Source organism: Sorex fumeus, unplaced genomic scaffold, assembly GCF_029834395.1.
Source record: "Sorex fumeus unplaced genomic scaffold, SorFum_2.1 ptg000043l, whole genome shotgun sequence".
NCBI lineage: Eukaryota > Metazoa > Chordata > Mammalia > Eulipotyphla > Soricidae > Sorex > Sorex fumeus.
The window spans coordinates 46,249,392-46,262,899 of NW_026606100.1; the positions used below are offsets into that span (position 1 = coordinate 46,249,392).

The following is a 13,508-nucleotide window of genomic DNA, read 5'->3' on the forward strand; positions in this document are numbered from 1 at the left end:
ATTTTGACGAAATATAGTGTAAATCTATAAATATCTGAATCCAAATCAAATATAATTTTTTTAACTTACATTCACGAACATCTGGGCAAAAAAAAGTCTATTTTTTTCTGAATATTGGTAACGAGTGTTTAAAACTAAAGTACATGTTCTGAGACACTTCTGACAATGAGAAATAAGAAAAACATAAGCAAGACAGCATATATATGTAGTGATACTAAGTGTTAACTTGTAATCACTGTAATCAATATATCTGAGCAACAAGCTAGTTATCTCAAATGCAGAGAACAAGAACTCATCAGTCATCTTTGGGATTTATCCATAAATCTTGGCTGGTCTTCTATGTCATTATCTACCTGGAAACAGATGGCTGTAAACTATGTTTACATGTCAGGTAGTTGGCATTAAGTAAAAGCCAGTAAGGGAGAAGTAAACATGTTCTGAAAGTCAAGAAAAGCACCCAAAATGTAGAGTTAGGAACTAGAAGCTTCCTTTTAAGACACTTACTTGATCATCTTACTGGATGATAAAACTGTGATATTTACTGTCAAGGTTGTTGAAGCACAGCAAGGTATATTGAATGAAGATCAATTTTTAGAAAAGAAACTTAAAAGCTGGTATGACGTGGGGAAAAAAAAGGTTCTGATAATCCTTGACCTCTTTGGAGGTCATCCAAGTGCTTCCTAGGGATTTATTAATTTTGAGTTATTTGAAACTATTACTTTTTAGATTTCTAAAAGTTGTTTACATCATTGTGAAGACAAAGGAGGAATGAAATTGTCTTGAATCACATTAGGAAAACAAACAGGTAAAGACAGGGTGCTCAGGGCACCCTTTTTCACAGGCAGGAGAAACCAAACATCTAAGATGTCTGTGTATTACTCTACTGTCCAGTACTGTGTGATGTGGTTTTTCTAAGCATGACAACATTGACGTGCCTTTTCAGTGTAGCAGCAAATACTGTTAGTGAACATTGTCACTTTACATTGTGTATGCGATATGACGGGAGTGTGGAGATAGTATGGAATGTCTCAAATAATAGACTTGTTAATTCCTTAGTTCTGTAATCATAAAAAACGACCTAATGTCAGTTCTTTGGCTAGAATTGTATTTGTTAGCTTAGACATCAAGAAGCAAAGAACTCTAGAAGACTCAACCATGTAACTGTCTAGCAAAGTAGCTAATACTTTCATTTTCATTCTCTACGAAGATTTTAGATGGGGCTTTGCAGAGATCTGAACTCTGGGTTTCAAGTGTGTAGCTAGAAGCAAACAAGCTTCCTATGCACGTCTGTTCTGTGCAACTGGCACAGGCCTGCTGCTTTGGAAGGTGGTACTGGAGGCACTCATGTGGCTACAAGGAAAAAGGCAGGATTGTTACCACCATGTGGGGAAAGTCAAAACATGTTATAAATCAATTCTCAGAGGGTTTGTAGTTCTCCCCACCCAACATCACAGAATTTATCCACAATTTTTGCCTTTAAGGCCTCAAGAATGACTAGTAAAAGCATGCCTGCTGCTATCCCAAAGGATGAGAGATTTTGGTTTAGTTTAAAAAATTTTTTTAATCAAAAATATTCTTTTAAGCAGAGTTTTGGGATCAAAAGACACCAGTTTTATCTGAGGGAGAAAACATTTTAAGACTTTTGTTTGCTAATATTCTGGGGTTACCAAGACTATGAAGATAGAGGTTTTAAAAACATCTTTTAAAAATGCTTTAGATCATGTTTTTTAGAACAAAAATCATGCAGCTCTCTGAAGGTTTCTTTTGAGCACAGGCATATTTTGGGTTGTACCTGGCAAATTAAGACAGAAAAATCTTAATGAGGTAGCTACGAATGAATGTTTTTTTTCAAATGCTGTATTGAATGTCTATACCATCCTTAGCTAGTTTACTTACTTAATAAACCTCCTGAATGCTACTGTGCCTGATTGTATTCCTTTATAAGCCAGATGTTAATTATAGAATAAAATACATCAGAAGGTATCATTTTGAATGTGGATATTCAATAGCTATTCTTTGCTTGAAAGCATCACGTAAAATCCACTCCAAGTTAGTCTGAGCCATACATTTTGGTTTTGTAAACTTTGTCTTACATTGAAATATATACTAGCAACAAGTCATCTATGTGGAACCCCAGTAAATTATCCTTGCATCTCTAAATATGTCTCTTCCTATGTGAAAAATTTCCTTTGTGAACAGTTAACTGTCTGATGGAAAGAACTGTAATGTTCAGACTTTTGACAGTGGGTCCCTGGAGGGTCCTTCAAAGTTAAAAATGTATGAGTCTTTGAAAGTTGAGAGCAATGGTTTTAGTCAGACCTTAAAAGAGGGATATATACAAGGTACCCTCCTGGAACCCCTTTAAAGGAAAACTTATAACTTACATATCAATTTAGAAATAAAGACAATACATTTTTAAATTAGTGATTAAATTTATTGACTTTTAGGGGACTTTTTAATTATAAGATTATTTATCTTATTAATTAGTAAGAACAAGTATTTTTCAAAAAATCCAGTTAGTCTTAATTTAGAACTTGACAGTACTCTCCGAAATGCTTGGCATGTGTTTTCTCCTCTTAAAATGACAAATAGCCACATAGTGTTTCAAGTGGTTTTAGTAATGAAGAATGTAAAGTTTTATATTAGGAAATGTAACCTATTGATCCCAAAACAATGCTAAAATGTTGCTCAGCTTGACTGTCTAACCCAATCGCTAAAACCAATGTAGAAAGTTTATTTTTAACATTCCTACTGACTAAACGCAGGAAGTCATAATCCTGATTATTTCAAAGCTTAAAGAAACACAAACCAAACACTGATGCTTTTAGGCTATTCACAAAATAGAAATTCTATTTAGCAAAAGTGAACTTTGTTAAGCTTCTTTGCATAGCCAAATTGTACCAGGCAATAATTCCATAGAGATGCAGCCATCACCTTTTCCAGGTGTCATCAATGAAGATATTCTTGTTTTCTGTGGTAGTTTTTATTCTTTTAAAAATTTTTAGCTATTGATAACATAGCATGGCAGCAAGATTACATCAGAAATGTAATAGAATACAACTTCTCCCACTGATGCCTTACACCTTCCTATGTATGCCCTAGGCTACTTGGAGTGCCCCCCACCCCCACCCCTTGCACTAAAGTATAACTGTGACACCTTTACTGCCTCTCCCAGGATATATAAAAATATTGCACTACATTAAAGGTATATTTTACAATTATCATTAGCAGCATTACTGAGCTTTTCCATAATTGTGGTTCTACAGAGTTAAATACTTTAAAAACACGAGATTTTTGTAATGAAACCCAAGTTTTGCATTATTTCTACAGCTTCCAAATGCCCCCGATTTCAGCAGCATGTCTGGATGTCACTAAACGTCCACGATCTAATCCATAAATACCAGCCTCTTATAGACACTCCGCCTTCCAGGTTATCAACGGTAAGTTATTTTTTATAAGATGGAAGTTGGTTATTACATTGGGCAGAATGTTTCAAGCTTATGCTACACAACAACATTTTAGCTTTCAGAGAATTTGGTATATAAAGATTTAGGTGTGTTCCTTAAAAGGCAAGCATGCTTAAACACAAAGGAGGGGGGGGTATACATTAATATATTTTGTTGTAAACTTGGCGAAGGAAGTTTCCTAATATTTCACTTAATAAAATAGCAGGAATGAGAACTGGCTACTGGTTTTAAAAACAGAGTGACTTTTGTGTTCTCAAATACGTTTTTAATCCTCTTATAAAGCATACCTTCTGAGGTTTTTCTCTTCAGGGCACTTTTGCAGCCATCCTACATTTTCCTCACAACAATCCTGTGAGGTAGTTATTGTTATTTCTCCTTGGAGCTGAGTGACTGCAGCACAGAGTCCTCCGGTGGCCTGCTTATGGTTGTAGTTCACTAATGGCCAGTGGAGGAGCTTCAACTCTGATGTAGCATCCTGTGCAATAGAGTCAGAATCTCTACTCCTGTATGCTTTTTGTCCTGCCAGCTGTCCACCTGTTTCAAATTCATGCCAGTTCATTATTGCAGATCATGTACCATAGTAGTAACCTACAAAAAACAGCCATTTTGTAGGTAGATAAAAGGCTCACACTTATTACCAACAGAGGTCATGCTCACACATTCCCCTTAATCATGTGCTACTGGAATCTACAAGTTAGACCCAGAATCAGTGTAGATGTTCGCTTCCAGAGAACTGGCCCCAATTCCTCTGTATCTATACCATTTTTGTTTGTATTTCTTTTTTTTAATGAGTGAAGATACAAGCGTTCAGGATGATCACCATTCCTTTAAGCTTGCGGGATTTGCGACAAAGCAACAAATCTATTTACATAATTCCTCTCATTTACAAAGTCTCCAGCATGAAAATAATTTCTGAGACAGTCAAAACCAGTTATCAATATGGTGACTTTAAGGACAGTCCCCTGAAATTTACATATGCTTTATTCCCTATGAGAGAAATGAAGAAGAAAAATAATTATAAATGTTTAGAATTTCCACCTAAAAGGAAAGTATCAATTTTGAATATTTCAAATTTCTACTGCTTACTGTTTAAGAACATTAACCTCATCACAAAAGTCTGGACCAATTGCACACCTATTTATACCCTATTACATTTTAATTTTCAATGCAAACTCTTCAGTTGCACAAAACGTTAAAGAAAAAAGTCACAGAAGCATAGAAAGCAAGCAATATGTCAATTAAAAATAAAACTAAATTCACATCACCAGCTAAAACTGCAGCACCTGCTTTCGTATTACATTTGGCAAAAACAAAAAAGCACCCTTCAAACCCCCCAATAAGAAAAATGTCAAGCAAATAGAGATGATAAGCTTCATGTTCCCTCAATGATTGCTGTTGTCAATATCGGCATGCAGCAAATTTGCTGTGGTAACCGTGATGGAAATGAACATATATAAAAAATTTAGACAGTATCTTATGTAACACTAATTCCAAAAACTGAGAAAGAAAAGAACCACAATGAGATATCACATATACATAAACAGGAAAAGTTAGCTTACATAATTAGAAAAAGTTAAAAATAAATTAGTAAAAATAAATTCCCAGTATAAACCCAAAAAAGCTAGCTATAAATGCAACCTGAAACAACCAATTTAGTGATCTGGTTGTATTTTTGCTGGAAAACGATCCTGCTCATTCTCGTTCCTACACAAGCAAATAATTGTGGGGAAGCAGACCAGAGTGTTATGAGAGGGCTTAAGGTCTTAGTCTCTGTGGGACTCAAGAGACAACTTTTCCTCAATCACTTCAGAGTTTAAACAGTGTCACACAGACTCGGATGAGCCAAACAAGTCATCAGATATGCTGCTGAATGGTTGAGAGTCTATTAGCTGGCTTAATTCACTATCGAGGTCTTCTTCTGCATCATCTGTGTACTTGCTCATTTTTTTGGAGTGCTGGTCTAAAGACAGACTTTCTAAGGATTCCATATCTTCGATGCCTGCTCGATAGTGGATCATAAGGAGAGTGAGAGCTTGCAGTCTTTCGCCTGACTTAGTCAAAGCAGCAGAGAGAAGTGACTTCTTCCTTGTATCAGTTGTCTCTTTTTCTTCTTTAACAAGGGAATTATTATGTTCCAGCTCCTGATCAATTTCATTCTGCAGCTTATCCAGCATGAACTCGAGTTTCTGGATCCTTTCCTCTGTAGGCAAGCCCCTATACAGATCGCGGCCAATTTCTTTCACAGCAATGAAAACACTGTCGTCCAGACCACCCTCCTTTCTCACCAACTTTATTCCCGTGTGGTTTCCTCGTTTAGAAGGGCTGTTTGGCCCGCAGACCTCTGTGTCGCTGCCTTCGTTGTCTGACGTGTTGGGTGTCTGTTTGGGTGAAGGCTCTACTAGATCAGTTCCTGGTTCCGAAAGTCGAGTTTTGGAGACCTGACGCAAATTTAACAAGCGAGAGCTAGTGTTGATGATATGTCTTGTCAAACCTGTCGTTTTATTCACTGACTTGCTAGCTTCAGCATCGACACGAGGAGGCAGGCCTAAGAGGCTCTCTTGTCCTTCCAGCCTGAGGTTTTTGAGAGTCCGGTCTATCCGTTTATCAGTTGCTCCACAGAGAGGGGTCTCAGCCAGACACTTTTCCTGACATTTTTTATGGCAAACGTAAGCACAGAACATACACTGGGAAGCAGCTTTAGTCCAAACTTTTTTCTTACAGTAATCACACCAAGTTGGGTTCTGGAACTGAGTATCCTGGAAACTATGTTTATTTTCTGGTAAACCCATCTGTCCCACAAAGTGTTCCTCTTTAGGTGGAGCAGAAAGATCTTCAACTAAATGGAGTTCTTTTTCTTTCTCTAAGTTACTGACTACATGGTGGTGGTCTGATTCTCCTTCTTTCAAATATTTGAAGTGAACAGTAATGTCACCAAAGCAAAATTTGTCATTGAATCCTTTTTTCATACTCAGATTGCGCAATGCAGTTCTACTGACCGCAGCTTTAGGAGAGGGGGCTTCCAGCCTGAATTTGGAAAGGTATTCCATGTTTGATGTGGCAAGACAGCCTAAAGCCACCTCCTCGAGTTTTAAACTAACGTACCCCAAACAGATGAGGCCTCCTAATTTGAAAGGATCCCTGCACCACAGGGCAATGTTTAAATATCTGTGACTGGCTTCAATGTCAAAGAAACATGTCGCTCTGGCTTTTGTCCATTTTCCTAGCTTATTACGGTAAGGAATTTCTGATGATTCCCATGTCTGAGGGTCATCTGAACAGTCCTTCGGAGGGCAGGAGCTTTCTGAAGTAAAATCTCTCGGCACTTCTTGCTTTGTTAAAAATTGCTTCGAAGCAGTAACTGCATCTTCAACATGATCCAGGCCTTTTGCTTGTTTCTCAGCAGATTTATCTGCAGGAGGAGGAGGAGGAGGAGGCGGGACCTTCTCTGGCTTTTCAGCAAGAACATCTGGTTCTGCTGGACTTGGGGCATCAGCAGAAGGCAAAGGAACTTTCAGTTGTGGTCGTGGTGGCACAGGTGGTTTGAAGGAGGATCCTTGGGTAGGTTTTGACACTTGCACGGGGTCTGTTATCTCAGGTTTTACTAAAGGTTTACTTCCTTCTTTGGATGGGAGTTTTGGAGGTGGTGGTGGGTGACTTCCTGCAACTAATTTGCGATTTAAAACTGGTGATATAGTTCCAAGGGGTTTAACAGAAAGTGTTGTTGGAGTACGTTTGGGACTATGACTTAGAGACTGGGCTTCATCCTTGAGCTCACTTTGTGCTCTAACATCACTCGCCAAGTCTTCAAATTCAGAATCCAAGTCTCTGCCTTCAGCATCTATTGCCAACCCGGTTGTTTCCTCTTCATAATTTGGTTGGCATGAGCTTGGCAGAAGGTTTTCTTCCAACTGGCCCAAAGTATCTTGTAGCACTGCCCCTTGACTGCTCTGGCCAACAGGCCTTTCATAATAGACCAGGACTCGGTCACCAGCCTGCTTGATAAGTTTCAACACCTGTAGCGTGGATGTGATTTTCACACCTGTTTAAAGATTTTAAAAGGGAAAACATGTAAATTTTTGCAATTTTGTAAGGTTAGCTAAATTTGCTATTTGCAATCATTTTCCAGCCTTCTCTAGGTTTAAATGCCATCATTTCTCAAACTTGAAGTAAGCAGAGTGAGACTTACTGAAACAGATTTTAAGGTTAAACCAGACTTACAGTAATAAAAAATTATGATTCTACTAAAGAAAATTCTAAAATGCTTAAGGCATTACAAGCTATGTAATGAGCAGCTCAAATCAAGAGACCAATGTCTGATAAACTCAGCAAAAGACTATACAATGAATAATGGGTTCTTTCACAGAGTTTTTCTAAATTAGCTCTACCCATTAATCTTTCCTAGGACAGAAAGACAACAAAAACATAAAACGTTATACAAGTCAGTTGAGTATCTCTGCATTCTATATCAGTATCATCATTTTTAAATTTAATCATATTATTCTCTAACAGGTGCTATATTAACATGGTTCAAACTCAAAAGGTAAGAAAGGTAGATGTACAATAAAAAATCTCCCGGGAAAACTGTCCTATTCCTAAGGTAGTTGGCTTTTGCTTTGTTAGCATTTAAAGCTTCTAGGCTTTCTGATCCCATCCACTTTCCCTGAGACAGTGCTTACTTAAGCTATCACTATATGCAGGTATAGAGAACACTGAGAAAGGGGGTCTTTACTTTCCTCAGTATATCAAAAAAACATCAGCCCCATGTGATAACCTGCTCTTAGAGCTCTTCAATTTATATCCTATTATAGCTGCCAGGCAAGACCCTACTTTGATTTTGGGGGCAGGGTTGAGGGTCGGGGGGCAGAGACTATTTCAGATTTAGAGGCTATTCCTTGTAGATAGTACAGCATGAATTGCATGAGTCTGACTGGGCTTGATCAAACTAGATCTCATGCACTCCAGCCAAATGATCTATCTATCTTCCCTACTCTACATACATATAGACCTGGCCATCATTTGGAAGTCTTCCACATCAAAGATCCACAGGTCCAATCATTCTGCTGTGTTCTCATGGCTAGCTGATGTCCTGACATTCCATCTTGCTGTTTTTCTCCTTAAGATTTCAGTGATGTTATTCTCAGACTTTTGATCTCTGGCTAGAGCTCTTTCCTCCTTTTCTACCTCTCTATCATTCTAATCTCCATCTCCTGTTTTCTGTTTGCTCCAGAGCTTCTCACTTGAATCTAGCATCAAATTATGCAATCCATGCTATGTTCAGCATGGTGTTCAATATTATTTTATCATTCTTTTGACTCATCTCCTCCTACCTCCTGTTTTTTCTCCTCTTTTTATTTTGTTTTAATGACTAAGGGTTGCACACATGCTGTGCTTATGCATTTAACTATAGCTCTCACCTGAATTTTTTGCTTTCTGGGTCACACTTGGCAGAGCTTAGGGGATATGGCCTGATCCCTGGAGATCATTCTTGGCGGGGTTTAGGGATCCATGTAGTGCTAGGTAACAGACTGGAGCCTTGTACATGTGCTCTGGACCTTTGAACTACCTCTATGACCCTCACACTTGACTTATTTTAAGCACTAAACATTTGCTTCCACATTTCTGAAAGCTTCAGCCCAAATTCTTTAGCCTAAAAACTCATTAATACTGAAGTTTAGATCATTCTAAGAAGGTTCTTTATAAATTACACATCCAGTCTTCTATTACTTCCCTTGAAATATATACAAGGAAAACTGTCGTTTGACCTGTGCATAAGAGATAACTCTAATGAGCTGTAGCAACTAAAATAATAGTCTAAACTCATTATTTGGTAACTTAACACTGGGCCCGCTCGAGCAAATCGATGAACAACGGGAGGACAGTGACAGTGACAGCTCTTTCTTGAATATCAGCATTTTTGTGGCAATAGCCATATATCCCTTATGGGATATAAGGCTGGTTGACCAATGTGAATTCCTTTCTATTTGGAATATTTTAAACATACACAAAACTCTAGAAAACAGTAAAATATAACTGCATCATTCAGCTTCAAATACAATGGCCACTTTGGCAAACATATATCAATAATTACAATTCTATTACAAAATATTTTTTTAAAGGGCTGAAGCGATAGTACAGCAAGTCATTTGAACTGCATGAGTCTGACCTGGGTTTGATCCCAGGCACCACATACGTCACCTGAGCCATGCCAGGAGTAAGTCCTGAGCACAGCTGTGTATTGCCCCCTCCCCATCCAATATATATGTGTGTATACTTATGTATGAATCACACACACACTATATAGCATGTATATCCATACAGAGAAATTATAGCTATGAAAAATGAACATACAGTACTTTAAAAAAATGTGAGATATAAGTCAATGAATTTTGCTTTATCACTATACATACAAAGCAGAGAGAAGAGAGAGAGAGGCAGAGTGAGAGAGCATGTCTGGATTCTTTCCTTTTAATAATATTTACTATTTAACTAAAACTATAAACCTTTCCTAAAAGAGAACACAAAAATTAATTTTAATTGGAAGATATAAATCTAAACAATATATGAACATGTATAATGAATTGTGGCTTTTAGTCAGGGAGAATAACTTTTCTGTTTATATTATACAACATGTGACAAATACAGTCTATTTTTTTTTGTCTGTTTATTTTTGGGGTTACCCCTGACTCTGAACTCAGGAACTAATTCTGGTAGGCTTGGGGACTATATGGTATGCTAGGTATGGAACCTGGGTCAGTTGCAAGGCAAACACTCTACCAGTTATGCTATTACTCCAACCCCAAATAGGGTCTATTTTATGCCTTGTACTCTTTAAGTCTATGGATGGCTGCAGCATCTGTGCGCTTGTTAAAAACAGACTAATAGACCCCATCCCAGATCTACTGAATCAAAATCAACACTTTGGCCTTTTCCACTTTGGAGAAGCCTCTTGACCTTGTTATCAATCTCATCTCTCTCTCCCTTCTCATTTCTCTCAGTAAGTTTCTTTAAATAAAATTATCTTGAAAAAAATCATTTTAACACTATGTATGTAGGTGACTGGCATACAAAGTTCAAGAAAGCTGCTATGCCACGCTCAGAGAGATTTCTATGTAAAACAGTGAGTTGGGGTGGGGCCCCTCCCAGTGCGCAACAAAATCATAACTGATCTTAATCAAAGGCTTTTTTTTTTTGGTGGGGGGGCAGGCACGTATATCCAAGACTATTGCTCCTTCATGTAGGAACTGATGTGTGTTACTATCTTAAGTGTTAGACAACAAAATTGTCACTGTGACCAACAATGTGTTCAAGAAATCTTTGCTAAGTTTGAAATGGGTGAGCAAGGTAGTAGAAAGGTTAGGAAAAGTTTGCACCTTTCCCCCACTGACATGCACTGTGGAACTCCACTGCCTATTCACCATCAAGCAAGTAATCTGCCTATCAACATGGTTTTTGTTATTAACAATCCAACAGACAGGAAGGCACACAGATAGCAGATTTTTCTACGTTATGGTCCTTTGGTCTCCATTCTGAATGACAGTGTCATGGTGGACAGCGCGGGGGCTACAGGTAAGTGGAGGTGTACCTTTCTGGACAGGGAGTATTCATTTCCCCATTCTTTACCGTGCACTAAATCATAAGGAAAGCCATATTAATACTAACAATTTCAGGGTTAATAATAATGGTTGTGGTTATAAGGAAAGGAAACTGTTGAATTATCCTTTCTTCCACATTCAATAAAAGAGAAAGAGAAGGGAAGAAGGGAGGCTTAAGTAAATTGGTCTAAAGGTGAAGCATTATATATTATTTTGGAAGACTCTTTTAGATTTTAATTGTACTACAGTTACTGCCTTCTCTTCACTATAAAAGCACCATGTACTTAGAGAAAAAACAGAAGAGAAGAAGAGCTCCATCTCTAAATCTGTTTTTTTCTGAAAGGATGAAATATATTGATTACCTCCAATAGCAATTAGTCGATCTCCCCGCTGAAGATCTGCAATTGCAGCAGGTGAGTTTGGGGCCACAGTCTCTATTATTACGTGCCCGGCATATCCATCGGATGACTGGACGAGACGAAGTGTAAGTCCAACACTTTGTAAATTCCCCTTGACTAACTCAACCTTTGATAAAGGAAAAAAAAAATCTACTGAGTTCAAAACAGTAGAGTGAGAAAAAATAGTCACATCCCAAGTGAACTGCAGCTGCTGCTTTTGTGCTCTACTGCCGAGCATGTCAACTAATATTAACTCTCAACACCTCAGTTTATTAAAAAACTTAAACATATACTTACCATATGATTCAGGTATTTATTGAAAGGAAAACATTTCTATATAATCTTAAGTCTACATAAGAGCTTATATACAAATATTGAAAAAATAAAAACCAATGAGTCAACAAAGAAGATCAAATGACAGAACTCTGAACATCCACACAGCTGGAATATTTCTCAGCCACGAAAATAAAATATTAATAGAGCAAAATGAACAAATCTTGAACAAATGCTTAGTGAAGGAGTTAAATATGAAAGGCCATTTTTGTTTGTTGTTTTCGGGTCACACCCCGCTGTGCTCAGGGCTTCCTCCTCCTGGTGCTTGGGGAACTGTGTATGATTCCAAGGATCCAACCCTGATCGGCTTTATGCAATGCAAGCATGCTACTCACTGCACTATCTCTCTGCCCCTCAAATACTTATGAAATTGGTATGAAAATCTCAAAAAAGGCAAAGACAGAGTGTGAGAAGAGCAGATTAGGAGCTGCCAAGGAATAGGAGTTGGGGTCCAGAGACTGAGGGCAAGTCAGGCAAATAAACTAGTGAGCTGGTTTTTTTTTTTTTTTTTTTGGCAAGGGGTAGTGGAGAGGGAGTTCCTGCTGCTCAAGTAATGCCGGGGGGGGGGGGGGGGGGGCTAGAGATTCCTGGTCAACTGGGCAGTATAATCCAAGGACCATGCAGTGCTGAGGACAACTACCCTAGCTATGCCGTGTTCAAGGGCCTCAAGAGCTGCTGCACCAGACAATTATTGGGGGACCATGTGGGAACAGCAATCAAACTGAGCTCAGATGCATGTTTACCTCTACTGCCCCACATCTAGTGAATTTATGCATTTGTACCAAACCTCAAGGTATTAAAAATAAAACACAGACACAATTCTGAATGCCATTTCTGCAGTAAGACACATAAATACATATAACTCATTCAGTTAGCCCATAGGTTTTTTTGTTTTGGGATCACATCTGGCGACACTCAGGGATTACTCCTGGCTCTACACTCATAAATGTGACTCTGGACAGTGCTAAATGTGACTCTGGACAGTGCTAAGGGGACCATATGGGATGCTGGACATTGAAGCCAGGTCAACTGTCTGCAAGGCAAGTGCCTTACCCACTGTATAATCTAAGCCCCAGTCCTTAGTCTTTTAATTTATGCAATTAATAATAAAATTAACTTGTGATGAATTTAGATGATGCTTTGTGAATCATGAAGGACAGCAGCCTTTAGAGTCATTCCATTTAACCTATGTTAGGTAAATACATGCTGACCCTTAGCCTCAGATAAATGGAATGCTAGAATAGGATTAAATCAGACATAATTATAAAAACAAACAGTGATGGAAATTTTAAAGAAATCAAAGTATAACCTAAGTTTTAATAATAAAATTTCAATTTTACCCAGTACTTGCATATAACGTAAAATGTCAAGTTTATGAATGGGAAGCTGTCCTTTGTCTTCCACACACCTACTCCTGTATTAAGGCAACCTCCATGATTGTTTCTGTTTCTAGTTGTGTTAGGATTATTTCCTTTCTCTAGATATCATATCATATTTCAGATGAAGTGTTGACTTCCTACTGTAACAACGATGTTAATTAACTCCTGTTCCTTCCCCACAAGACCAGTTATGTCACTATTTTTAATTCCTCCCACATAACCAAGACTGCAATTAGTACACTTTTACCAGTATTTTTAATTTTGTCAAGCACAGGCAACTCTTTTAACACCAAGTCTTCTACACTTCACCTCTCTATACTCTTTATCTTCCAAACTGCC

The 13,508-nt window shown here is 38.0% G+C and overlaps 1 protein-coding gene across 1 annotated transcript in view; it reads right to left on the reverse strand.

Annotated features, from left to right (window-relative positions):
• Positions 1–1,569: 1,569 nt before the first annotated feature.
• The window catches only part of PDZD8 (PDZ domain containing 8), a 69,056-nt gene continuing 57,117 nt past the window's right edge, over positions 1,570–13,508 (reverse strand). Inside the window, exons 4-5 of the mRNA XM_056121045.1 lie at positions 11,422–11,584; positions 1,570–7,506 (exon numbers count right to left, since the gene is read on the reverse strand). Of these exons, the coding sequence (XP_055977020.1) occupies positions 5,291–7,506; positions 11,422–11,584 (2,379 nt within the window). The 3' untranslated portion in view covers positions 1,570–5,290. The remainder of the gene's footprint in view (positions 7,507–11,421; positions 11,585–13,508) is intronic.